The sequence below is a fragment of the Columba livia genome, chromosome 22 (assembly GCF_036013475.1).
Source record: "Columba livia isolate bColLiv1 breed racing homer chromosome 22, bColLiv1.pat.W.v2, whole genome shotgun sequence".
In the NCBI taxonomy this organism is placed as follows: Eukaryota; Metazoa; Chordata; class Aves; order Columbiformes; family Columbidae; genus Columba; species Columba livia.
The window spans coordinates 1,876,480-1,901,638 of record NC_088623.1 but is presented as its reverse complement, the minus strand read 5'-3'; the positions used below and the strand labels follow the sequence as shown (position 1 = coordinate 1,901,638).

The following is a 25,159-nucleotide window of genomic DNA, read 5'->3' as shown; positions in this document are numbered from 1 at the left end:
GATGGGATGGGATGGGATGGGGTAGATTTCTGCAGGGGACAACACACACACAGAAAGCGTCCACAGTATCGCACGGCTGCATCACCAATTCAATCTCTGCGGATGACTTTTCCAGGACAGAAGTGCCAGCAGCAGCACCAGCCATAAACCCGGCTTATGGGGCAGGATGAGCCCTCCCAGTGAGGAGACTGGGGGCTCCCTGGTGATGCGAGTCCCCTCGCCTGCCCCACCGCCGCTCGCCGTCCCCCCGCTCCCTCTTGTCTCCTTCATCTTCCTCAGCATTATCAACTGGTCCCTCCAGCCAGAAGGCAAAGAGCAAGGGGGCTCCGATTTGGGCCGAATTCTGGCCCGTTGCACCCAGTGCTCATGGGTGCTCAGTGCCCTGTGTGAATGGGCAGGGAACCACATCTGCCCTCGTGTACAGGCGTCTGTACACGGACAGACGGACAAGCACCTGGAGGCATCAGCGGGGGGGCTGTCCCCCCCCAAGCCTCAGCCCCCACCTCTGGGGGCACTGACCCCCGTCACAGGGAGGCAGGAATTAAAGGGCACAGCAGTCGCCTTTTGCTTCCATATTTCCACGGTATTTTTCCAAAACCAGCTTCTACTTGTAAAACTGAGGTTTATTAAAAAGAGCATTAGGAAATTTACTTCCTCCTGTCAATAAAGTGACTTAAAATTAGTTGGAATTTTAAAATGAAAAACACACCCTAAACTTTCACTTCCACTTGAAATCACTCTGGTTTTGAAAATAGGACTTATCCCCATGTCCTCTCCTGGGATTTCTCCCCCGCTCTCTCCTGTTCTCTCCTCACCATGGTTTTGTTTAAAAATTCATCAAGCCAGGGAAAAATTCTGGGGCAGGAAAAGAGGAGAGAACAAAAAAAAAGCGGAAGAAACTGTGGGTTTTGCAAACCCATCTCCGCGCAGGGGAGAAGCAGAGCTCGGGTTTGCTTCCTCCTCTTGGAAAGCAAGAGGGGCTCACAAGGACGAGGGAATATCATATATTAACAACCTCCTGACGCTCTGCAGAGCCCTGCACCCCCCCAGGCTAACACAGCTCCCCCAGCCAGCCTGAACAGGGGGAAAAGGGATGGATGAGCCAGGAAAACCACCCTGCGTGTCGGTGTGGGATGCTGCTCCGGCACTGATCCTCATCCCCAGCTCAGATTGCGGAGAACGGAGCAGCTCGTGACGGGGCTCTCGCTCTGATGAGCCGAGCGCCAGAGCGTGTCTGGCCACAGCACGGAGCTGGACACCGGTTGGTGTGACACGTCCCACTCGTGACACTGCCCTGGGGAAGGACCGAGACGTTCCCAGATGCCGTTACTCAGCGGCAAGGTCGCTCCCTACACCAGTGTGCTGTGCCCAGTGGCCACGGACACCAAACACAGGTGCTGCCCGAGGGGTGGGGGCGTCCTGTGTCCCCAAGTGTCCCCAGGTGTCTCCACAGCTTCAGGGGTTGATCCTCTCCACTGCACCATGCGTTGTACGGATGGCTGCTGCGCTCTCCGCACATGTAACGTCTGCTCACGAGAGAGAACACCCCGCAAGGGGATGAAAAGCTATATGGAAATGGAAGATCATTACCATGATCTCCTTGGAAACATCCCATCGGAGCAAGTTTTTCTTCCTCCTGCTTCTCTCTCTCCCCATGTGCACGAATTCTGGCACCCCCTGCGCCGCTTGGCATCGCCTCAGCGCCGTGGGTCCAGAATGCAGGCGTCTGATTTCTAAAGCCATTGTCTAGGATGTGCTATTGAGCTGCAAAACATGGATGGTTTGCGATGGAAAACAGGCATCTCTTGCAATACAAAAAGAAGCTGGCAACCCAGATTTGACTCGTCTTTGAAGCTATAGAGAATCCCAACCAAACAAAATTTGCTTTATTCCCACAAAGGGAACGAGAAGCTTAGCAACAAAACAAATCGGCACCTCTGGCCCCTGAATGCAACGACGAGCAAACCGAGCACAGAGCAGAGGGAAAGCGGCTTCGCCCCGCTGGTCACTGCTGGGCTTGGAAAGCAGCACGGCCGCGTTAACGTGCTCCACTTGGGAACGCCAGGCTGGAAAAGCTGCTTTGCAAATGTACTTTTGATTTGGAGCTCTGGGTTTTCTCCCATCCCTCCGTGCCGTCACATTCAGCCAGCGCTCACGCAGCCTGTTCAAGGCGGGGAGGTTTTCAGGACCCCGAGAGCTTCCTCGGTTTTAGCACAGTGACTATTTGCTGAGAAAATCACCCCGGAAAATGTATTACTTACTATTCACTTTCAAAAGTAAGCAGGGCTGGGAAGCACACAGCAGTGCAAACAGCAGCTGAGCTGAGAGTTAATCCTGCCCCCAGGTTCCTGTACTTTCCCCACGACTAATAAGCATCAGATAAGCGACCTCCCACCGCAAGCAACGCCGCCACGCACATTCTGCTTGCAGAGGGGTTTCGGAGCAGCGTTAAAATCCCAACCTCCGGGCCCAACTCTGCACAGCCCCAAAAGCATCTCGCAGGCTCCAGAAGAGATTCCCTCGCTCGTCCCCCATGCTGCCTTATGAGCGGGGCTGCTCCCCTCCCCACACAGGCACCGGCCACATGTTCTCCATCTGGGAACAGATGCCCACGAGCCAATAAGCTCGACTTGGAAAACTAACTGAAAATAGCACAAAATTTCTGAGCGCTCTACAGACCGCGGCCGGATGATGGATATTAGTGCTCCGGCAGCACCAGGATGCCGTTTGGCACAGCACAGCGAAAGCACAAGCTGAAAGGGTTCAGGGAAATGAGAATGAGATGGTTGAAGGTGCTGCTGCCTGAGCGTCTCTTCCAGATGTTCCTGCTCATACAGACGGTCTTGGTCTGTTGGTGAATCCATCCCCAAATGCTGTTGTGCCCAGCCTGGAGTATTGAAGGACACCAACTCTGTCCCTCCCGCATCCCTGAAACCGCTGGGGGATATTCTGGACTCCGAGGGGAAGCTGAACAGCTGTAGGGAGGCTGTAGATATGTCCGGCTGTAACAGCTCTCTTGCGGCTGTGCTGGCTGGGGATGGTGACACGATGGGCTGTGACTCTTGTACTCTGGGACCAAGGCTGTGACACCACGGGGACAGGACCCCTCGCTGGTGCAGGACGAGGAGCAGGAGATGCAGGGTTTGCTCTGGACGCTGTGGGGTCAGGATGCAGCCAGCTTTTGGATGCATCTAAGCACCCGACAGCGGGAGACAGGAGGCCCAGACAGTGACACATCCACCCTCAAATCAACCCAAGGTGAGCCATCAAAATGGAATTTGCCAAAAGACAACGCGCTGACGATCTGTGAGCCCCCAGCTATGCATGGTCTGAGGCACAAAAGACTCAGGTCTGCGGCTGGAGTCAGGCAAATGCCGGCGCTTTCCCTTGGTCAGCAATCGCACAACACATTCTCCAGGCTGAGCAGGATTTTAACCCCATGCCAAGTCTACGTGCTCGTTATCTGGGAGAGAAGCCACCACTACCAGCACCCTGGTACCTCTGCTCCCGATGTGCAACGCATGGCCAGTCCAGGGTGCCTCCAATTTCTAAATGAACCCATGGTCTGTGGGAGATGCAGAGCACACAGCAGTCACCTTCCACCACATCAGGGGCTGGAGCAGCACCAGAGAAAAGTTCCCAGCCTGTCCCCATTGACTCCCCATGGCTGCTGGCCGGTGGGACAGGACAGCAGCGCCAGCACAGCCAGACTCAATCCGCTCCCACCTCTCGATCTGTGGCCACACCAGGCCCAGCGGAGCCCGGCTGTGTTGTGATGCCACCTTGGGAATCAGCACACGCCTCTCCGCGCTCCCAGCAGCGTTTCCAGGACGCTGTCTGTCCGTCTTCCCTGCTGGGATGGGGAGGAAGATGGAATTTATTATTTCCCTTGCTTTTGTTCTGCACATTGGGAGTTTGGGGCTGTTTTGTCGCTTGGTGCAGTGAAAGGCAGGAGGTTAAACAAGGCGTCTGCAAAAGGCCACGACTAGGCGGCCGTGGGTCCTCCGCTCACGGTGTCCGCACCAGCAGAACCACCCAGTCCCAGGTCCCAGCCACGATCTGTCAACGCCTCTCCTCCTGGTTTTAACGTGGGGGCACACTCAGCTGTCCCCCACCTCACAAAGCAGTGCCCCCACCTCGCAGCCCGCCTGAACACCCCTGCCTTACCCAGCTCCGGGTTCCTTTGCGCCGGTGGACACGGCAAAGCTGTCTCCAAAGTTGGGAGAAGCCTCGGGATGTGGGAGCGGGGACCCGCGAGGTGACAGCGTGTCCCTGCGGCACCAGACCGGGAAGTGGCCGGGAAGGGACACGCTCACCCCATGGAATGGCCCGTGGTGTTTTCTGCCAGCCCCGGCTCACCTCGGGGAGCTCCCACACCACGGCAATCAATGCGAATTAGCCGCTATCTGCTCTTCCACTTGTTTGCATCAGCTTGGAAATATAATGCCAAAGCAGAGATAAAGCGAACTGGAAAAACCCCGGCAGCATCTAACGCTTCCAGCCTGAGGGGTTCGATACAGAGATGAGTTTCAACATCGCAGGCCCCAGCCTGAACAGCAGGTTCCTTTGCGCTGCTCCCCAAGCACATCCCTCCCCACCAGCACCCACATCTCCCACACACCGGGCTGCCAAAGGGAAGGGTTGTTCTCCATCAGGGGGGTTTTATGGTCCCACCAAGCTCCCCACAGCAGGCTGACAGTGTCCTGCCAAGGACAGGGCCACGCAGCTGTGCTACCCAGCCCCCCAGGCTGGAAAAAACACCGGGGTAAACTCCTTTTTGTGTCAATCCGGGCTGGCATAGGACCAAGATGTACCTGACACCAAGATGCGGGAAGCCTGAGACACCGGCACTGCGCGTGGGTGAGGGACGCGTGATTTTGAGAAGTGCCTCATCAGTAAATTATTGCCAGCCCACGGCGATGCCGAGAGCTCGCAGGGCTATAAATAGCCAGCGACGAGCTGTACCTGAGTCACAGCTCTGAACGTGCTCCACGGCTGCTCAGGAGAGCCAGGCTGCCCAGCGCTGGGGCTGGGACAGGGACAGGGCCACCACTGGGGACATTTCAGTCCCACTGACAAAGCGCGGAGGTGTAAGCTTCACAAAAGCTCAGCTTTAGCCAGGCTGGGCTCCCAGTACGGCCAGTAAGGACAGGGTTTAGCCAAGACGCTGCATTTCATCAGAGTGCTATTGAAGAAGCTTGTCTAGTTGCAGGGTCTTGTTGCCAGCTTTGTCATGTCACACCTGGTGACAAAACGTGCAGAGGTGGGACATGGAGCAACCCCAGATCCCAAACACATGGGCTGGCACTAGAAATAAAAGCAGTTCAGCCTTTCCCTGGTGCTAAAGGCGCAGTGCTACCCCTCTGCTATGCTGCAGTTGCGACATCTCCCCCTCCAGCTCACACACCACAGGCTCTTCCCATTTTCCTGGTTCGCACGAGAACAACCACAACCTCCGGCAGCTTCCCCAGGCTGCAGAGGACCCTGGCCGGGAGCCGTCCTTCCAGCTCGCCGAGCAGGAGAGGTTCCCACCCGTGGCCAGCCGGCTGGCGAGCAGGGGAGCTGGCACGGAGCCCGGCGCTCCCAGCGCGTCACCTGTGGCTGCGAGGCAGGCTCGCAACCTGCCGAGGGAACCGCGGCTCCGCGAGCACCGCACGAAACCCTCAGCTCCAGCTCCCGACGGCAAGTCACCTCCTGGGTCCCCTCTGGAAGGTCCATCCTGGCCATCTCGCCATCCTGCCCTTATCGACACTGCCACGAGGTGAGATCCGGCCTGGGGAACCGTGAGGACAGAGCAGCCCTGCCTCGACACCTTCAGGAGCTAATTCCTGGATTTGCCATAATTCCTTCTGTAATTTCAGGGGGATACTTCGGGACAGGCCCTTGCAGGTACGTTGGGCAGGGGAGGGCTGCAACGTGCTCACGTCTTGACGAGCAGGAGGGCTCTAGGACAGGGATAACGAGGCTGACACGAAACCAGAGCGGGATGTGGAGTGAGTAAGCATCACCGATGCCTACACTGGGTAGTTGTGGGAAACCCCGCGCTCACTGCAGCGCTGCTGCGCTCCCACGTCGCTGAAGGTGCAGACACGTGTCCCTGCTGCAGGACGCAGCTGCATTTGGCAGGGCAGCGTGGGGGCACGTGCCCCGACGGCAGCTCCAGCGAGCTCACCCGCCGTGCCGGGCCCTGCGCCGGGGCCACGAGGCTCTGAGCCACCTCCCTGCCACAAGGCTGCTCCGGGGAGCGAGGAAACCCCTGCCCAGCCACACGGCGCTTGTGCTGAGCTCCCCGGCACGGCTTCCAGCAGCTCCTTCCAGCGGGAGATGAATCTCGGCGCTTCTCCTGAATTAATAAAAAATACATTACTGCCTCAATTGGACAAGGCAAATACCAGCGTAAGGAACGAAAGAAACACTCGAGCAAAACAAAACGTGGAAGAAATGGATTAGAGGAAAGACGAGCAGATCAGCAGGCACACCAGGCGCTGCTCTTCAGTGTCACACCCGCCTCGACACAGGCACATCTCCATTTGCACAGCGTCTAATCTCAGCCCTGCAATGCAGCATCCCCTGCCTTCCCAGCTCCCCTCCGCGCTCGGCTCCTCGGCTCCGAGCTGCAATGCAGCAGCGTGGGAGAGCCCCGCTCCTGCGCCCACCTCCGCGCCTCGCACCTCCTCTGCCCGCCCCAGCTCACCGCTGCCCAGCCGGGAACCGGCAACCCCTCCCCACGCTCCCCCGGGACAGCCGCTTCACGCACCCGGAGGAGGACGTGACTTTGCAGGGTAGGGGACATGGCAGAATCACACCGTGTCTGATCTCCCACACCCTGCAACCCCATGGCCCCATACGAGACACCCTCAAGGTGTGAAGCCTGGGGAGGACAAGGACTGAGTCACCCCAGCTGGACGGAGCCGTCCCCGCTGCACCCAGCGAGCAGATGCAGAGCTGCAGCTTCACTGCCGGGCTCCAACCGCAGCTGCCGCCAGTACCAGAAACACTGCACATGCACACGGCCCCGGGACATCGCTGCCACCGCACACGCAGGGGCAACAAGGTGGCCCAAAGGATGCTCTGGACCAAACAAGTGACAAATTCAGAGGATATGTCACCAGGTCTGCTGGACATCGCAGAGCCAGGTGTGAGCTGACCCCGAGATCACAGAAAACCTGCTGGTCCCCCGGGCAGGCCCGTGGCTCAGCCGGGAAGCACACGCTGGCCACGGCAGCCGGACTGGCACTAGAGGCTGGTGTCACTCACAGGTGACACACCTCACAGGGCACAGGCTCTGGCTCCGCACCAAGCTGGAACAAATCCTCCTGGGCAGCAAGCACAAGCACCAGCCAAGCGCTGTCCTCGGATGCTCGAGTGACCGTGGGCAGGGAGGAGCGGGGACATTGGTGTTTGGCACCATAAGAGGTTGCACACGAAGGGAACGAGCTTGTAACCCACACCATGTAACAGGGCGGTGGCAGAGGGGACTGGTGCCAGTATAGGGCTGTGGGCACAGAGACATGTGCCACAGCATAAGCCAAAGACCCAAAGCTGGGGACACAGGCCATCAGGAACAGACTCTCCAGAAGGAGCTCAAGCTGCCACCAGTTCCCCCAGTGCCACCCAAGCTGGAAGCATGTTGCTCAGGAGCCACCTGGACCCGGCAGGACCTGAGGATTCGCTTCTGCTCAAGCAAACCACCCAGAGGCCCCAACAGGTGCTCTGGGTGGACATGGCCCAGGCCCCACTGTGGTCACATCCCACCAGCAGATCCCAAACAGTATTTCCAGAATTCCAGAGAATTTTGCATTCATTTACATATTTCCTCAGTGGACAAACGTTGGATTTGGGGCCAAGACACAGGGAAAGCCCCATTTGAACAGCAATTTTGAGGCTCTCTGGGGGAGGAATTTGTTTCAGCAGTGCAAGCCCAAATAATTTCACCTTCGAGTGCTCTGACACTTTTCCATGGGAAACTTTGAAAGACAAATTTGGATTTAATTTTTTTAAGCACTTTTTGCACTGCCATCATCAGTGGGAACATGGCCCATCCCAAAGAGCTTCAGCAGAAAGCCCTGGGGCTCCTGGATCACATTTCCAGACCTTCTCCCCACTCACCACAGCAGGAGAAAGGAGACGTATCACTGTCGGCTCCCAGGAACAGACTGGAAGCAGCAACATGACCATGGACCTCTCCCCTTTCTCCTCACCCCTACCCCAGCTCTGCAACCAGAGAGAAATAAATCCCCATCCCAACAACCTCATCACACAGGGCCCTTAGGAGAGGAATAACCTTAGCGTGATAGTGACATTGGGACAGTTGCATCGCTTTATGAGGCAATAACCCGCTCCCCTCGCTGCGAAGAGCTACTTGGTCTCTGACCTCCTTACACTCTCCTGCCAGGCAGCCTGGTGATTGCTGCCCAGCGCTGTGACTGGCCCGTTAGTGCTTAATTAAACAGCCAGGAACGCCGCGGGGCAGAGATGCTCCTTTTAATCCCAGTCCGTGTGCCTGGCCAGGAGAGAATGTCCTCAGCAGAGATCTCCTTGGTGAGACCGTCTCCACCGGAGCTGGGAATGCGCTCGCACGGGATGTGTCAGACACCAGCCGAGCATCTTTCCTCCGCTGTGCTTTCTTTCTAACCTGCCCACAGTCAGACGAGACGAGAAGCTCCATTCCCCACAGAAGCCCATCTGCGGGTACCAGCGCCTTGGCCCTCGGCACAGCCGGGCTCTGCCCTGCCTGCGGTCGCACCGCGGAGGATCCCGGTCCCTGCGGCACGTCCTGCCCAGCGCGGATGTCCCTGCTGTGCCGCTCAGGGACGGTGGCATTGCCACCCGCTGCGCCCAAGGGCTGAGATGGGCTATGGTTGCACCTGTGGCCTTGGGCAGGGCTGCAGAGGCCCCTGCAGCGAGCATTTCAGGGAACACCATCCCCCCGGGACCACATGCGTCCACCTGGGCTCTGGCCCACACAACACTCGCTGCTCGCTCGCTTATGCCCATTAGCAGCCACTTAAGAGGCACATCCAGCAAGAGATGGCCAAGCAAATGGCTGCAGAAAGTAACTGCAGGATCGCAGAGGCGCTCTGGGGACAATAGGTAAGAGCAGCAATCATGCCGGGCACCGCTCTCCGGTGCTAACGAACCCGCTTGCAGCCCGTATGCACCTCGGCACCTGCACACTCGTGTCCGCCGCGGGTGGAGATGGGCGGGGTGAGCTTTGCACAGCAAGCTGGCCATACGCCCTCTGTACCCTCCATCCCCTGCCCGGGCACTGGTGTAATTAGCAACCTCAGCTGCCAGCCAGCTTTGATGAGGAGCCTCGGTCTTTGGTTGACGTGAAATGTGTAATTTGGGCGATGGAAATAGCCTCTACAAAGCACATGTGGTTGCTGCGGCCCAGCGACCTCTCCCATCTTGCGCAGGCTGCTCTCTTTAAACGTGGTTACATCTCCAGCAGCTCTACAAAGGCTTCGGTGCCATCAAACGGATGACACAGCGGCAGCAAGCGAATGAGAGGTAACATCTGGCCACTACTAAATAGACTATATTTTTGGCTAGCAGAGGCTTGGGTGTGCTCCTGGCAGGTGGAGATGAGCACCCAGGTGCGGGGACCAGAGACGCACGAGGGCTCTGCGAGGCCTCGCGTGGCGATGCAGCCGGAGCTCGGGTCAGGCAGAGCCAGCACCGGCTTCTCACACAGCTCAGCACTTCAAGGACAATGAGATCCGTAGATGCTCCCAGCTCGCTCTTCCCAGCACAAACCAAGCTTGTAGGTCTTCTCCTGCCACTCTGGATGGGGTGTCCTCCACAAGACACAGGAAAACAGCTCAGGTTGAGGTTGCACTTGACAAAGGGATCCATGAAAATGGCAGAGGAACCATCCCTCCCTCCCGAGCATCCCTGTAGCAGCCAAAGAAAGTCCCTCTGCTGGCCCCACTCACCAGCCTACATGAAGCCCACTCTCCTGAGCAAGTGGGATCCCATCCCATCTGGGTCTGTCCCCACCATGGGCACAACCTCGCCCTGGAGCAGTGAGGCTGTGGAAGGCACTGTCACTCTGGAGAAGGTTTCACCTGCCTGCATCGCACCAGGCGACAAGCAAATGGGTCAGGACCAGAAGCTCAGCGTGGTCCAGCCACGGTTCTGCTGCCAGCACACACAAAGTGACGGAGCAGCCACCACCACAGTGACGCTGTTCCCTCTTTGCACATCCCCAAGCTTCTGTCAGCATCCCCACCACATGGGCTGTCACGGACGTGCCAGGTCACAGCTAGCTTGGTGAAGCAGGTGTGACTCAACAGCACAACTTCCATGAGAGTGAGAAGGAAAGAAACATTCCTCCATGGAAGGAAAGAAACATTCCACCGGAGTCAAGCTCCTGCCCTGTCCACCCCAGGCATTGTCCCAACGTGGCCCTCGGTCCCCACTGCAGGAAGCTCAGCGGTCCGCACACCTTGGAAAATGACCTGTTTCAGCAAATACACAGATCAGGGGGGTTCAGAGGACAGATCCAGCAGAGTTTGGCCCTCACAGGCCAGATGATCAAGGTTTCTGATGGTAAGCGCAGTCCATAGGGAACTCAGCACCTCCCAAGGTCAAGGTCAGCCCTGCAGCCCCAAAGCAGGCGCTGATGCAGGCAGGGGCCGGGCAGCCTCCCCAGAAACCAAAGCAGGTGTTGGGGACACTTCTGCAAGCCGTGGTTTCCTCAGCATGGGCACAGGTCCCTGTCCCGCGGGCAGGATCTCCGGTACTCCAGCAACTGCCACAAACCAGCAGTCACTCCCACGTGGGCCAGTCCCGTACCCCCAGGGAAGCTGCAAGGATTTCCCTCAGGGGTGCTGAGGAAACCCCCATCCAAGAGCAGAGCATCACAGGGGACACTGAAGTCCCCCCAGACATACCGACACCAGTGGGTCTGTTAGTCCCACGAGTGACCAATCCTCCCGCAATCCTGCCCTTTTCCCACGGCACCTAGTGTTACCCCGGCACTGGGGCTGAGGATGGATGTCCATGAGCCCAGTTGTGCGACCACAGGGCAGCCTGAGCCCCCACACACCCCACTGCAAGGCCGACCCCACGTGTCCAGCCTGCTCATCCTCACGCTCTGCCTGCCCACGCCTTGAGCTCACCCTGGGGCTTTCCACAAGCTGCTTGCACAGCCCCAGCCAGCCCCGGGATGCTCTAGCCGGGGAGGGGATGAGGCAGGGCACACACACCGCTGCTGCGCCCGTGGCCGTGCATGGCCAAGAGCAATGGTCTGGGTGGCTCCGAGCCCGTGTGCCAGCACACACCGTGCACATTGTGCCAGAGCCCTGCACCGGAGCAGGGGCTGTGATGCCCTGAAGGCTCCTCGAGCGGTAGGGTGTGCAGCAGGGAACTGGGCTCAGCAAGCACGGCTTTACCGGACGGAGCCTGACTTTGGCACGAACTCCAGCTCGCTTCACCTCTCCAAACCTCCCCCACAGCCCCCAGCTGGGGTGAATCTCTCTCCTTTCTGTCCGGCAGAGCTCTGCTCACACACAGCTGGGAAAAGGCACCCCAAACCAGCTCTCCAAGCGCTAGAAAAGCCCCTGGCCACCCAAAAGGGGGTTCCAGGCAGGGAACCAAAACAGACAGGACACACCAAGGCTCTCAGCCCTGTCTGTACAGCTGCTCCCGCTGCCAGCAGCCACCAGGCTTAAAACCCAGCTAGCTCAGGCACCGGGAACACCGTGCAGAGGTCGTTTGCCACCTTCTTACACTGAACAGACCAAACAGAGCTCTTTGGAGCTACAAGCCTCACATGGTCCTTGCCCAGCTGAGCCTGCAGGCGCTGCCGGTTGGGATGCAGGGGAGAGCGGGTGTCAATGAGAAGCAGAGGCTCCCAGGGCTCTGTGGTTTCCTAGAGATCAGCACGCGGCCGCGAGGGAAACACAAGGGCTGGGCACGCTGCACTGAGACCCACGGTCCACGAGGGAGACAGCGGGACCCGAGATCAGAGGCACGGCTGGCGCCAGGGGCCAGCACTTGATGCTCTGATGAAAACCCACCATGCACACAACGAGCTCTCGGCCGCATGGACTTGGGGACCAAACCCGCCAGGATAGCAAGATGCCTGTGGGCACAGGATGAAACCCACTCACACAAACCCTGCAGCAGCATCCTTGAAGGAGGCTCTTCAGCCGGAGCCCAAGACCTGGAGGAGCTCTGCATTTGAAGCCTCCTGCCCAAAACACAATCAGCTCACGGACCCCACACACAGCACCTCAACCAGCTGCCTCCCGGCGAGAGCGGCCAAGGTCAATCCTGAGGCAAGCCACCCCATGGCGAGGGGTGGCCACAGCACCCAGCTGGGCAACCCCCATGGTCTTTGGCAGGGTGTAGAGACCAGGGGGATTAAGAAGACACATGGGGGAGGACGAGCTCGACCGCCACCTGTAATTCCTCCTCACGAGGAGCCTGGAGCCAGGGCGAGAGGAGACTGCATGCTGGCCCTCAGGCTGGCCGATGGCACCGTCCCTGTCTGCATCCCTTCACCTTCACCCTCAGCATCCCTTCGCCTTCACCCTCGGCAGGGGACACCCACGCAGCATCCAGCACGTTTCCTCCTTGGGGTGTCCAAAGCCACGACGCCCCAGACAGCCGGACTCCTGCCGTGTCCCCATCCCCTGACACCAAGACCAGCGGGCACCACGGCCACACTCACCCAACATCTGGCTGAAGAGCAGCTGCTCCAGGTCTCCCAGCACCGTCACCACCAGCTCGGGGTCCACCTTCAGGTAGGGCTTCTCCTCCGCGCCCGCCGCCACCGCCGGCCCCTTCCCGCCCAGCAGCTCGTCGTCGCACTTGCCGCCCCCGCCGCCGCCGCCCGCCTCGGGGGCCTTGCTGAGGGGCTTCACCTCGGCGTAGGGCCCGCGGGGGATGCGGCTGGGCTTGCCGGCGGGCGGCGGCTTGGCGGGGCCGGCGGGGCGCGGCGACAGCAGCGAGTGCTCGGAGCGGGACAAGCTCCGCGACATGGCGGGCGCCTCCCGGCCGCGGGGGCCGCCGCCGCCCCGGCCGCCTCCCCCCGCCGCCGCCCCCGTTGCCGTCGCTTTGGCCATGTCGTCGCTCCAGCGGGGCTCGTAGAGCTGCCGCTTCTTCTCGGCGTCGGTGAGGAAGGCCAGGTTGGTGAGCGACTTCTGCTTGCGCAGGTTGGAGCCGGCCGGCAGCCGCCCCTCCGCGCTGCTCGCCTTGAAGACGCGCAGCTCCGCGCCCCGCGGCGCCGCCGGTGCCGCCGCCGACTTCGCCCGCTTCGGCATCACCGCGCCGCCGTCGGGGCCCCGCCGGTAGCCGCGCTCCTCCTCGCCCAGCTCCACGTCGGGAAGGCTCTTGAGGTTGCTCCCCAGCATCCCCGCGCTGCAACCATTTAACCCGCCGGGCGCTGCTGCTGTTGCTGCGGCACCGAGGACACACCGGGCGAGACAGAGAGAGAGAGAAGCGCCGTTAGCGCCCGCCCCACCGGGGCGGAGCGGGACGGGGAGGAGATAGGGGGGTGAGCGGCACGGCCCCACCTCGTTTCTCCGCCGCCGGCGGGACACTGCGAACCAGCGGAATGTCAGGGGCAAACAAAAAGGGCCCGCCCTCCTCCGCGCCCGGCTGGCGCGGGCAGGGGGCGGGGCGCGGCGCGCGCGCCCGCGGCGGGGAGGGAGAGAGGGGAGGGGGCGCGCGCCGCGGGGCGGGGCGAGGCGGGGGCGCGCGCCGCCGGCGGGAACGTGCAGAGCTGAGCGCGGGAACGCGCGGGACCCCGGGACACAGAGACCGTGCGGGACCCCGGGACTGTGCGGGACCCCGAGACACAGAGACCGTGCAGGATCCCGGGACAGAGAGATCGTGCGGGACCCCGGAACACAGAGACCGTGCGGGACCCTGGGACCGTGCGGGACCCCGGAACCGTGCAGGACCCCGGGACAGAGAGACCGTGCGGGACCCCAAGACACAAAGACCGTGCGGGACCCCGGGACTGTGAGGGACCCCGGGACAGAGAGACCGTGCGGGACCCCCAGGGCTGGGACTGCAGCTGCAGGCGCGGTGCCGCGGGTCCCCCCATGGTCACTGCCAGGGGCTGCCCCCCCGCACCGACCCGGAGGTGGCCCCCTCAACCAGAGCCTGTCCACTCCATCCCACAGCCCCGCACAGCGGAGACACACCGGGTGCTGGCAGGGACGCGGGGGAAGCCGGGGGGGCCAAGTCCCACCACCCCGGCTGTGAAGCACCCCCCGTCCCGCCTGCCCCAGTCCCCACACCCAGCCCTGACACCCAAGACCCATCCCCAGGGGGGGCAAAACTTCCCCATTTCACCCCAAATGGTGCGGGAAGGGCCTGAGGCAGCCCCAGGAACCCCCCGCAAGGGACACCAGGACGCCCAGACCCAGTGGGGCCTCTCCAGTGACCCAGGGGAATTAAGAGGGGGGGAAAAAAGAGGGGGAGTGGGATCTGGTTATCATCATTTTTCATTAATTACCCATCCCTCGGGAGGGGTGAATTAAGTCTATTTGGTGACCTCACACGGGCTGCCATGGCAACCGCCGGAAAATATTGCATTAGAGCCCATCACTATGCTGCCGAGATAAGGAGCCGGGAGGGCCGGGGGCGGTGGGAGCCCCCCAGCCCAGCCCCCCCGCACAGCGACACGGCCCCCCAGGTGATTTGGGGTTCAGCCCGTCGTGATGTTGAGGAGCCCCAAAATAACGTGACCTGGATGGAACAGCAAAGGGTGGCCAAAAAAAAGGATGTTTTGCACCAAAAGGTGCTGCTGGGGTGGGATGGGTGCACAAGCCACCCCACTGCACCCCAAAACTGCTCTGAGGTTTTGAGGCTGTTGTAGCCCTCGCTGAGCTACAAGGTTATTGCCTGGGTGTAGGGCCTGCTGTGGGGGGGCTAATCTGGGGGTGTTGTGTCATTTTGGGGCTGGCAAGGTGACCACTTGTGCCTCCCAATGTCCCCTGACCCCTGTGGCCGAGCCCAACAGAGCCCCAAAAGTGCTGTGGGGGAGGCGCAGAGCAAGGGGCAGGATCGGGCCCTTTCCCAGCACCCGCCACGCTCAGCCTCATCCCAAACCTCCCCCCGGCGAGCGGGGCAGCTGCGCCGGGATCACGCCAGCCCGGCTCGCTCTCTCCTGCTTCCTCCCGGAAAATCCTCCTGCTCGCCTCCGCTTTCAGCGCTTCCCAACCCAGGGCTCGGCGCTGAACCCCGTTCCCCTCCGGCTTGGTGGCGGTGCCGGGACCCTGCTGCAGAGCCGGGCTGTGCCGGGAGCCACCGTGGCTCTGACCGACTTCTGTCCCTTCAAATCACTCCTGGCTTTCTTTTCGCCTTTCCCCACGCATCCCTGGAGCATCGCTGGAGCATCCCGCCATCCTCCGCTGCCGCTGCCCTGGCAACCACCGCCCCAGCATCCCCTCCAGCAGCTGCCCCCCTTAAAATTTCCCCTCAAAGCAAGTGCTGGAGGGGACTGTGGTGTCCCCTACCAGGAGGGAGCTTGGCCCCCGACAAAGCGGGTGTCCCCAAGGTGTGGGGAGCCAGCAGTACCCGACACCCGCCCCCGCACTGGGTCTCTGCCGGCTCCTGGGAAATGGGTCATTCCTGGAGCTTGCGGGAAACTGGGAAGAGGAGGGAAAGGAGCCAAGCGGAACAACGTCCCGGCAGTGTCACCAGAGGGGATGGTCCCCTGTGCTGGAGCCACCGCAGGGGATGCCGACGTGGCTCCTGCACCCGGATGAGGCCACGCTGCCGGGTGTGGGTTTTGGCCACAGGGGCCACCGGACACAGCCGAGCTGTTCCCAAGGGAGCTGGGCCACCTCCCGCGTGGGGGTTCCTCCACCCCACCAACCACCAGCTCCCATTCTGGCACTGAGGGTCTGAGCTCCAGTGTGAGCCCGTGTCCCTGTCACCGTCCCTACAGCCCCAGCAGGACCCCTTCATCCCCAGCAAACCCCCCTGGACTCACTCAGGCCTCCAGCTTTGGGGTGGGGGTCAGGTCCCTCTGCAGGACCAGGGCACTTGTCACCGGGGGACATGGCTCCATCCTCCTCTGGCTCCTCCTGCAGCCTGGGGGCAGAGGGGGGGTGAGGTGGGGGACCAGGGGTGCAGCTGGCTGAGGACCCCCAGGAGATGGAGACACGGAGCCTTGAGCTCTGCCAGGGATTGCGGACAATGGTCCCATGGCAAGGGGGGCCCCAGGGCATCCCACTCTCCACTGCCCCCATCCCCTGCCCAACACCGGCACCCATGGGTGCCCCAGGAGCCCCCAGCACCTCAAACACAGCAGGAACCCTTCTTTTGGGGCAGAGATCCCAGACCCGACCCCACCATTCCCCATAGCCACCCCTGCCATGCCCACTTCCCTCCCACTGTCCCTGTGTCCCCCTGTCACCATGACCCCCCAGCCCCCTGCCCACTGTCCCCAGGGACTCACCGGTACTGGAAGGGTGCCACGGTGGCGGTGACAGGGTGGCTGTGTGGGGGGCCTGAGGAGAAGGTGATGGCCCCTGACCCAAACACAGGGCTCCTGCCCTGCGAGCCGCTGTGGGGCTCATTTCCCATCCTCGCCATAGTCTTCCTGGGGGACCTCCCCAACCGCCCCCCACCCCTGCCCTGCACTGGGGGGGCTTTGGGCAGCTCGGTGGGCTCCTCCACCTCTGCCTCTCTCCTACTGCTGCCCGCGGCCTCTGGCCACTTCCCGGGCAACACCGGGGCTCTGGCTGGGTGTCTCTGCCCCGCACGGGGGGGAGCGCCGGGGCTGCCCTCCCTGCCCTCGGCTCTGCCAGCGCCTTTGGGCTTGAGGGTCTTGGGGCCAGGGGCCAGCGCCTTCCCTGGCTGGGGGGACGGAGTCCTGTGGGGGACGGAGAGCCCTGAGGTGCTCGGGGAGGCTGCGGCGTGCGGCTTGGCATGGGCCACGGCGCGGGGCACAGGGATGGCGGAGACGTAGTGGCTGCGGCTGGCGGGGCTGACGTTGGCCGTCCCGTTCATCCTGGCGAGGTGGCTGCCAGCAAGGCTGCGGGGGGAGAGGAGGGTTGAGTGGGACCCGGCATGGTGAGGGGGTGGGCACGGGGGGCACCCACATCCCTTCGGCCACGCTGGACCCTGGACTAGGCCCCCACTGCCCGTGGGTGCTCAGTGTCTCCATCCCAGGATGAGGCCGCTGCATCCCACAGCCCAGGGGGAGGACACACATGATGTCCCCGCATAGGGATCCCCAGGCCCAGGGTACATGTGTCATCCTGCAGGGCCCCTGTGCAGCCCCATCCCCTTGTCCCATGGTCCCTTTTGCAGGTCCCTGCAGCAAGGCCACATAGGCACAGACCCTCACCAGGTAGGGCTGCACCATGGGCAGGATTGGGCCTTCTTGGCCACCCAAAACCTTCTCCTGGTCCCCAAAACCACCTCCTGGTCAACGAAGACCATCTACTGGTCATCTAAGACCTTCACCTGGCCACCTAAGAGCATTTCCCAGTCACCTGAGACCATCTCCTGGCCACCTAAGACCATCTCCTGGCCATCCAAAACCATTCCCTGGCCAAGACCAACTCCTGGCCACCAGAGATCATCTCCTGATGGCCCCAGACCACCTTCCAGCAGCAAGAGGACCAGCCCTCTCACCCTGTTCCTCAGGCCATGACTAGTGTCTGAGCCCCATCTTTGCCCTCCCCATCCCCAGTGTCCCCCGACATGGTGCCAACATCGCTCACCCCATCTCTCCATGCTCTTGTTCTCCTCTTGCCCCACGGTGACTCTCCCTGGCACCACCACCCCAACGGTGCCCCGTGTCCCCTTGCCTTGGTGTTTGCTCCATGAGGATAAGGATGAGGGCTTGGTGCACCACCCCATGTCACCCAGCACACCCACAGGGGCTGGCTTTGCCACCACTGGTGACAGGGACATCAGCACAGTCACAGTGAGTGGAGAAGTTCATTCTTTCCACAGGCTTTGCCTGGGCAGACAGAGCAGAGCTCAGCAAGAAAACCAGCCATGGAGCAAAGCTCCGTGTCCAACCACCTCCCAGCTGCACGTCTCCAGGAAAAAGAACAACAACCAAGTCTCAAAAAGAAGCATTTTCTCCAGGAGCTGGAGTGGTGCAAGACGGGAGATGTGGTTCCATCCGTGCCAACCTCTGTCCACTCGCCCTGTTACAGCTGCACTGACTGAAATCCAAACGGGCACCAGGTGCCACAGATCGCTGGGACACACATTACACAGGTCGCTTTAACACAGTTTCCTTCAGGCCCCTCGAAGGAAAAACTCTGTGGAGGGGAACGGTGGCTTTTTTGGGGTCCCCATCACCCCCGGGGGTTTCTGTCCCCGGTGCGGATGTCGGGCCGGTGGGTGCAGTGAGCACAAGGGCTCTTTGTGCAGCCGCCCCGGCGAGCGTGTTCGGGCCGCGCTGGAGCCACACGGAGCCGTTCCCGGGGCCGGGGGACGTGGCTGCCGGGGCCGGGGCCGCACACAAGCCGCTCTGTTCGCAGCCCGGGGCCGCAGTCTGGCCGCCTGTCAAACCACCGGCCCAGACAGAGCTGCGCCGGGGCTGAGAAGGTTTCTTGGCACGCCGTGGGGTGCAGGGGGATGGCTGCCGTCACCCCGATGGGAACAGCACCCGGCCTCAGCCCTGCACCCACTGCAGCTCCCAGCAGAGGGTGCTGCATGAGCAAGGTCCAAAAATGCCCCATTTTGCCTCTTCCCCACCCTACAGCTGCCCCAAGCCCTGCTCCCCCAGGCTTTTGAGGGGCTGCAAGGGCCAGGCCTTGCCTGATATGCCCCATAACGAGCCCCCCCAGGGTGACCATGTCCCTGCCATGGGCAGCACTGGGGTGAATGCACCAAATTCCCTTTCACCAGCCCCACATGTGCTGGATCACTTGATGTCAGAGCCACGGGTCACGGGGAGAAGGGCTGATGCTGCAGACGAGATCTGAGCGTGCCAGAGCCAGCCGGGAGCTACAAAAGTCTTTTCAAGGCGATTTTAATTAAGGGGAAGAGGGAACCAACACACACAGCTCTGGGCTTGCTCTCACTGAGGCCTTTGAAATGGCCAGGGAGGTTTTATCTCGCCCCACATCCCAGCTGAGGTGTCTCTGCATCTGCTCTCTGCGGTCATAGCCCCGAGTCACGGCACCGGCGGACAGAGGAGGCCCCGGGACGAGGCGCTTGGGGGTCCCTGGGACAGACCTGTCCCCGAGACGCTGCGTGGGGTGACATGGGGACAGACATGAGGGCTCTGCCACTCCCCCGCTGGCAAACAAGTCTGGATCTGGCCCTGTGGGCAACCACAACCCCAGTGAGGGCCGGTGCGGGGTGACAGCGATGGGTGACAGTGACAGCACTGCGGTCTCGCTGATGCTGGGTGAGAGCAGGACCTGCCAGGAGCCCTGTGCTGGCACTGGCCTGCACCCAAGGGTGCTGTGGGCGGCGGGAGGAGCCGGGGGGCTGTGCAGGACTGTCCCTGCACCCCTGGGGCTTCCTCGTGCTCACAAATGTCACTGCTGGGAGCAGCCAGGGCTCAGCATCAGCACCAGCACCAGCCAAGAGCTGGATCCCAGCACATCCCCAGGACCACAACACTCCCAACCCCCACTTTGCAGCCCCCCCAGCAGCAAGTATCAGCAGCAATGGGCTCCCAGCAACCTTTCTGTCCTTTCCCAGGTTGTGCCCCACAGGCCACAATTACAACCCCCAATTCTGCGCTTGATTCTCTCAGCGCAGCCCCCTGCCCCAGGAGCGCTGTGCCTGGGGGCAGAGCAGTTCCCAGCCTCACACTACAAAATACCTTGTGCAAATGCCAATGGCGTCAACCTCCCTCCCCATAAGCACAAGGATGCTCGGGATGGGGCTGAAGAGCCAGCGAAGCTCCAGCCTCACGGACACGAGTGGTGAAACCACCGTTCTCGACTCACCTGTTTCACCCCCGAGGCCCCTTGCACGACCATGTGGTGCTGGTGGGTGTGCTCCTGGCACAGAGGCAGATCATCTGCTGGTCCCAAGCTTCTCCACAACTAACTCAGAGGCATAAAAACTCCGTCTAGATTTATGCTGCGTCCCTGTCGTCACCGGCACTATATGAGCATCACCAGTACGCAACACTCCTCCAACCTCCCTACTCCCTGGGCACACGGCATCAGGGCTCTAAGCAGGTTTTACAGATCTTTTTTTCCAGTCTATTTGCTTTGGATTTCTCTCTCGTGGACATAACCTCCATTTCTCCCTCCGAGCACGCCGGCAGCCGCTTTGCTGCGATGCCGCGGCTGCAGCAGAAGCCAAAGCTGCCGCGTTGGCCACGAAAACATCAATCCTGCTCTTGTGCTCACAGGGTTGAGGTTTCCCTGGAGATGCCAATGGGTCCGGAGCCATCCCCTCCCTTCAGGACACACCGCGGGGGGTCCGAGGACACCCAGCACTGCCTGTAACACCCACTGGACCCTCGGGCTGGTGTCCTGCACCCAGGAGTGCCACCAAAGGGGTAAAACAAAGTCCCCACTTCCTGCTATCAGCCCCAGGAGAAGCTGCTCCCGCACCAAGCAGCCATCCTACTCATCTCATCACTTTATTAATGAGCACAAACCCAGGAGAGACTCAGCACATTCTTCTTCCAAACAAATCCTTCATTCGCCTCTAGATTGATTCCTACCCCAACTCTGCCCCCCGGGGCCGGGGCCGCCCCGGTGTGTGGGCGAGCGCCGTGTCATGCTGCGTCACGCTGTGTCACACCAGCGTCCTGCCACCGCTGTGCTCGGCTAAAGCAGGTTACGGCTTGACCTACATAGACACAGGCAGCTCCTCTGCAATTAGCTTGAAAGGGAAACGACTTTCTCCTATAATCCAACCCAGCCATGGGGCCTCCGTGTCAGGAACCAGCTGCCACTTGCCCTCTGGGTACTATGAGCATCAGAAGTTTGCACCCGATGCTTTAATTTTGGGACTTCCAGCCACCGGGTGAGTTTTTGGTCCCTTTCCCTCCACAGGTACCACCTTGGGATCACTGAGTGGTGGTGGGAAGCAGCAAATCCACACGAGGTGTGTTGGCACTAGGGGTGTTTTGGGGAAGCTGCAGAGAGGAGATGCTCATCTCCTGGCTGGGGGGAGGATGCTCGAACCAGCTGCCTCCAGAACTCAGGTCTGGAGCATTGGCCCAGCATCTACCAGCTCCAGCACTGAACTCGAGTTTTCCCTGAATTAAAGACCTCTAAGTCCAGAGACAAGCTGGTTTCTGAGCCCTTCAGATGATGCCATCCACACAGACAATATGGGTGTTCACACTGAAGGAAAATGAAACAGCCTTGGCTGAGCTACATCCTTCGTCCCAGGACAAACATGACCCAGCACATGCCTGAAGGCATCTCCTTCAAAGACGCATCTGTTGTCCTCAGAGCTTGAGCTGCTTCCCCAGCCCGGTGTCCAAATACATCTCTCACGTGCAATTTTAGCAGCCAGAAATGAATCCAGGGACCTGGAGCCCAAATCTCATTTCATGGCCCCGTTTCGCACGTGCAAGGTCACTGGAGCACCCCCAGCATCCAAGCGGATCCACATTGGACACATCCATCACCCCAGCAGAGCTGAACAGCCGCTCCCCCAGCCCATGGCCGCCCGGCCCCGCGGGGGCTGCACCGAGCAACCAAAGCCCCCAGCTCCTCTGCGATGCCTCAGAAGGATTCAAGTGTTTTGGTGTGAATTTATTAACTAGATTAAATTTGCTTCCCTCTTATCTCTTGGAGCTGAGAGATCCCTGGCAGGGATGAAACTCTGCCCATGCACCAGAACAATTGCAGCAGGAGACCGAGCATGAACATTTAGTGATGGAAAAAGGTAGTAAACCCTTCAGCCTCTGCTGGCATCTCGCTGCTGCTCTGTGCCTCAGTTTCCCCACCCTGACACAGCCTTCCCAGTTCTGCTAGGGATGAGGGAGCTGAAACCAGGCTGATAAATAGGAATAAAGGAGGAGAGGATGTGGAGCTGCCATAAATTGCGAGCTGCCCTTGAGGTGCCCACGGGACCGGCAGCACAGGAGCGCCGGGGGCTGTGTCAGAGCAGCTGTGCCTCATGTCCCTGGGGAGATGCTTGAGGGGTGCAAAGTATCCTCCGTTTTTAAGGATGAGGATGGAGGGAGGCAGCCCAGGGGTGTGGACAGTCCGAGGAGCCATGCCAAGGACAGATCCTGGTGCGGTGACACGGCTGTCCCTCAAAGGTGCCACATGCACCTCGCAGCCCTGCACAGGATCCAGCCTCGAGCTGCCTTTGGGGATGGCTGAGCTCCAGAGCGGCCTCTTCCCTGGCACGCTCGGGAAGGATGACAAAGAAAAGGCTCCTTGTGACACAAGGGACATAAAACTTTCCTAAGAGAAACAGAGGGAGCGGGGGCAGAAAGGAGCTTTCAAAGGAGAACAAGCTGCCGATTCAGTCACCAGCCCAGTTCCTCCAGCCCCCGCGCCCTGGCCAGGACCTGGCCTGCCCAACAGCCAGTGTCACGGCCTGGGACATTGCCACCACCCGCGTTGCCAGGGCCCCGGACTGTGTCCTTCCCCAGGGAGGTCTCGCTGCCCTGGGGGGGCGATGCCGGGGGTGTGCGTTTGGTGGCCCAGGCTGGGTGCAGGCAGGCGGTTCTGCTGGGTGCAGGCAGCAGATGGGCAGCGGGCGGGAGGGCAGCCTGGCAGCCCCAGCTCTGCCTGCCCGGGCTGGTCCCCCCAGCACGACGCTGGGGGCTCCAGGAGCTGCTGAGGGATGAGCTGCAGGCTGGGACGGTAGAAGAAGGACAGAAAGCCCCTGTTGTCAGAGCAGAGATGCCCAGACCTGTAGCCACAGCACTAATCTCTGCTTTAGCCACTCCATGGCAATCCCATTAGGCATTTAGCCCACTTTAATAAAACCTCCCTCTGAGCAAAGTTTAACTCTCAGTTGGACCAACCACAGCAGCCTCTGCTACCTAAAGCCCTGTATGTGGCAGTGAAATGGAGCTCTACCCAGGCTGGGCTTTGCTCAGCACAAATCCTGATGTGGGGATGAGGATGGATGCACCGAGGCTGGGACAGGCTTGGGAGAAGTACAAGGGTCTGTGCAAGGAGCTGTGCAAGGGTCTGTGCAAGAGTCTGTGCAAGGAGCTGTGCAAGGGTCTGTGCAAGGAGCTGTGCAAGGGTCTGCACGAAGGTCTGTGCAAGGGGCTTTGCCAAAGGCCTCTCCTTGGCCACGGTGTCTGGGGACATCCTGCCTCGCCGGCACACGGGCCACGCGGTGTCTGGCTTCCCTTCCATGTCCCACCATCCCATCCCCACCTCGCATGTCTTCCCCTGGGGCTGTTACTGCCTGAGCCCGGCGGGTGTGACACCCCCCGGGGGCGACGGGTGACCCGGAGGGCGGGGTTGGGGGCAGAGGTGTCCCCTCCGCCGGGCTGGAGACCCCGTGTGGGACATGGGGGCAGCCGGAGCCCGGGGTCAGCGGGGCAGCCCCGGCGCACGGCGCTGGGGACGTTCAGGAGGTGCCGGTGCTGGACAGCTCCGCCCCGCGGCCCCGCCCCCGAGGGACCCGCCCCCGGGCCCCGTCACCCCCCCGCCCGGTACCGGCCCCTGTCACCTCCTCACCCCTGGCAAATGTCACCTCCCCCGGCTTGGGCCGGTACAGCTCCCGCCGGTCGGTGTCACTCCCCCCGGCAAGTGCCGCCCTTCCAGCCCGTGTCACCCCCCCAGGCTGGTGTCACCCCCTCGGGCCGGTACCGCCTCCCCGGCCTGGTGTCAACCCCGCCCCGGACCGGTGCTCCCCCGATACCGCCTCTCCCGGCTGGTGCCTCCCCCCGGGACCAGTGTCCCCGTCAGAGCCGGTGCCACCTTCCCGGGTCGTGCCGCCATCCCCAGACGGTAGGGCCTCCCCCAGCCGGTGCAGCCCTCCCCGGGCCGGTGCCTCCCCCCGGAGCCGGTGTCCGTCCCCTCCCCAGGCCGGTGTCACCCCCCGTACCAGCAGTGCCCGCTCCCTGCCGGTGGCCAGTGGTGTCTGTCCCCGCTGGGCCAACACCGCCCACCCGGGGCCAGCAGAACAAGTCCCCAGGGACCAGCTGGAGTCACACAGCTGCTCCGACCCGGGGCTGCCTGTCTGGGGCCGGTACCATCTGTGCAGAGTCTGGTGCCATCTGTCCCCCCAGCAGCGCTGCTGTCAACCCCCAGTGTCCCCAGCACCCTTGGGGACCAAGGTAGGGCTGCCCCGCTGTGGGGTGGCACCCCTGAACCTCCTCCAGATGCATCCGCCCCGGCAAAGGGTTTGAATTGTGCCTGGGGGTCTCTTGCTCTCCTCGACCTCCCCGCTCCCCCTGGCCAGCAGAGCGGTGAAGCCGCCAGCAGCCCCATGGCCACCTCCTCCCAGCACAGGAGCCACCAGGCACCGCAGAGCCCAGGGTCACTTTGGCGTCCAGCACTGCTGCCAAAAAGCATCTCCGAAGGTCTTCAAAACTTTCCCCAACCCCCTCCGAAATCTCTCCCAAACCTCCCCAGAACCGTGGAGCTGAGGATCCCCCAGTGCCGCATCCAGGCCCGATCAGGGGCAGGAGCCATCCCACAGCCCAGGTGCAGGCGCTCGGACGGGTCACATTTGGATAAATTTCCGTCTGTGCCAAAACTCCGCAAAGCCGATTGCATCATTTATTTACCCCCATGTTCCTGCCGCATCCCAGACCCGGCCCTTTGCTCCTGGGAGTTTTGAGCAAGAGCAGATGTCGCAGCATCTGCTGCCGCCGTGCGGAAACGGCCCCCCCGGTCCTCAGCCCCCGAAACCTGGAAGCCCCCGCCGCCTTTTGGCTTTGCTGAGCGGGGCGGCCGGAGAGGCAGCTGCGCGGCAGGGCTGCAAAACGCATTAACTCAGCAGATGCTGTCGCGTTGCACGCGTACGTGTGCGGTGTGGTGGTCGGGGGAGATGGTGTGACCCGCATCCCCAGCACTCACTAATGAGCCCCTCACTGCCTGTTTGCTCCTCCCAACACTCAACTCTCCAAGCCCATAGCAGGCAGAGTCTATCCAAAAAAGTCACTTTTTCCCCCCAAAGAGGCTTAAGGATTTCAAAATCGCTGCAGGGAGCGTGGGGTGGGTAATGCTGGGGCCACAGCAAAGCAGGAGCTTTAACCCCAAGAGCTGAGACACGGAGCCACTGCTGTGTCCCTCCCTGCAAAGCAGCTGAGCTCCAC

General features: G+C 61.4%; 1 protein-coding gene across 6 annotated transcripts in view; it reads right to left on the bottom strand.

The window, feature by feature from the left end:
- NAV1 (neuron navigator 1) overlaps positions 1-25,159 on the bottom strand; it is a 75,522-nt gene that overhangs the window by 46,041 nt on the left and 4,322 nt on the right. For all 6 annotated transcript variants that reach the window (XM_065038258.1, XM_065038260.1, XM_065038259.1 and 3 more), the window contains exons 2-4: positions 16,427-17,005; positions 15,959-16,059; positions 12,683-13,408 (exon numbers count right to left, since the gene is read on the bottom strand). In XM_065038258.1, coding sequence (XP_064894330.1) covers positions 12,683-13,408; positions 15,959-16,059; positions 16,427-16,980 — 1,381 coding nt within the window. In that variant the 5' untranslated portion in view covers positions 16,981-17,005. The remainder of the gene's footprint in view (positions 1-12,682; positions 13,409-15,958; positions 16,060-16,426; positions 17,006-25,159) is intronic.